Source organism: Microtus ochrogaster, linkage group LG3, assembly GCF_000317375.1.
Source record: "Microtus ochrogaster isolate Prairie Vole_2 linkage group LG3, MicOch1.0, whole genome shotgun sequence".
Taxonomy (NCBI): Eukaryota; Metazoa; Chordata; class Mammalia; order Rodentia; family Cricetidae; genus Microtus; species Microtus ochrogaster.
The window spans coordinates 28,136,884-28,138,695 of record NC_022029.1 but is presented as its reverse complement, the minus strand read 5'-3'; the positions used below and the strand labels follow the sequence as shown (position 1 = coordinate 28,138,695).

At 44.2% G+C, this 1,812-nt stretch overlaps 1 protein-coding gene across 1 annotated transcript in view; it reads right to left on the bottom strand.

Annotated features, from left to right (window-relative positions):
* Positions 1 to 807: 807 nt before the first annotated feature.
* The window catches only part of LOC113457604 (zinc finger protein 709-like), a 2,042-nt gene continuing 1,037 nt past the window's right edge, over positions 808 to 1,812 (bottom strand). Inside the window, exons 2-3 of the mRNA XM_026785855.1 lie at positions 1,502 to 1,671; positions 808 to 1,415 (exon numbers count right to left, since the gene is read on the bottom strand). Of these exons, the coding sequence (XP_026641656.1) occupies positions 808 to 1,415; positions 1,502 to 1,671 (778 nt within the window). The remainder of the gene's footprint in view (positions 1,416 to 1,501; positions 1,672 to 1,812) is intronic.

The window sequence follows — 1,812 nt, the reverse complement described above, 5'->3', positions numbered from 1 at the left end:
TAGGATCTTTCATTTCTGTAAAAGGAACAGAAGTACTGGGAGACTTTCTAATATTACCTACATACAAAGAGTCTCTCCAGTGTGGCTTTTTAAAACATTACTATGGGTATAGGTAATCTGTCTGCATGGATGTCTGTGTATCACGAGCATACAGAGGCCACTGAAGTCACAAGAGGACACTGGACCCCTTGGAACTGAAATTAGACACCGTTGTAGGCTTCCATGTGGCTGCTGGGAATCAAACCTAGGTCCTCTAGAAGAGCAGCCAGTGCTTTTAGCTGCTTAGTCAGCCCTCTGGCCCCCTCTGGTTGACTTACACATATTTGGGGGAACCAGGGAAGAGGGGGAGACTTTCTACAACTGAAAATGTACACAAGGTTCCTCTGCAGTCGGATCTCTGTCATGTCTTTCCCACAATCTGAGACTACAAAATGATTTCAGCATCACTCACATTCAGAGGGCTTTTCTCTAGTATGATCTTGTTCGTGGACTTGAAGAAAACTTTTAGAATAAAAATCATTTCCCTGTTATTTTTTAAAAAGTTTTCCCTCCATGTGGCTGTTTCAAGTTTGCTGTTTGGTTCTGTTTTGTTCTGTTCTTAAGAAATCAGCATGATAGACTTTCACACATTGGTAGCAAAAGGTCCCACTTTTATTCAGGGTGAATTCATGTGAAAGCAACCGGGCCATTTAAAAAGTGTAAGCACTGCTTTCAAAGCTGGGGATGTAAACCTTGGCGAATGACTGTCTTCATAAGAGATATTAAGTAACGGATTTCCCATATCGTTTATATGAAGATGGTCTCTACTCAGTGTTGAGTTCTCTCATGCTTTTTAAGGTGACTAAGAGACCTAAAGCCTTTCCCACACCCCTTACACTCATGGGGTTTCTCACCACTGTGCATCAACGCATGGTACTGAAGAGAACTTACGTGGGTGAAGGTTTTCCCACACTGCTTACACACACGAGGTCTCTCTCCAGTGTGAATCATTTTGGGTTTCCGCAAAGCACTCTCGGAACTCAAAACTTTTCCACATTGTGAGCACGCATGTGGGTTATCGTCGCTGTGCATCTTTTCATGACTTCGAAAAGAAGTCGAACAGAAGAACCCCTTCCCACCCTGTTTGCACGCATAGGGTTTGACACCACTACGACTTCCTTCATGCCTTCTTAACTGATACAAAGACACGAAGGCTTTTGTGCACTGCTTACACACATAGGGCTTCTCACCAGTGTGACTTCTTACATGGATTTGTAGGGAACTGAGTCGAGTGAATGTCTTCCCACACTGCTTACAGACGTGGGGATTCACACCACTGTGGGTTACTTTATGTTTTCGAAACTGATTCCAAAGCATGAAGGCATCCCCACATTCCTTACAGACATAGGGTTTTCCCCCAGTGTGAGTTCGTTCGTGTATTTGGAGATAAGTAGGAAGTAATGAAGGCTTTCCCACACTGCTTACATACATGGGGTTTCTCTCCAGTGTGGATTCTCGTTATGTCTTTGAAGGGAAGCAGAGCGAGAAAAGCTTTTCCCACACTGATTACATGCATAGGGCTTCTCACCGGTGTGGATTATTTTATGCCTTAAAAGAGAATTGAAACGAGTAAAGGTTTTCCCACACAGTTGACACTGATGGGGACTCGAGCCAGTGTGAATCTTTTCATGTCTTAGAAGAGAACTGGAGGGGCTGGAGAAATGGCTCAGTGGTTTAAGAGCATTGCCTGCTCTTCCAAAGGTCCTGTGTTCAATTCCCAGCAACCACATGGTGGCTCACAACCATCTGTAATGAGGTCTGGTGCCCTCTTCT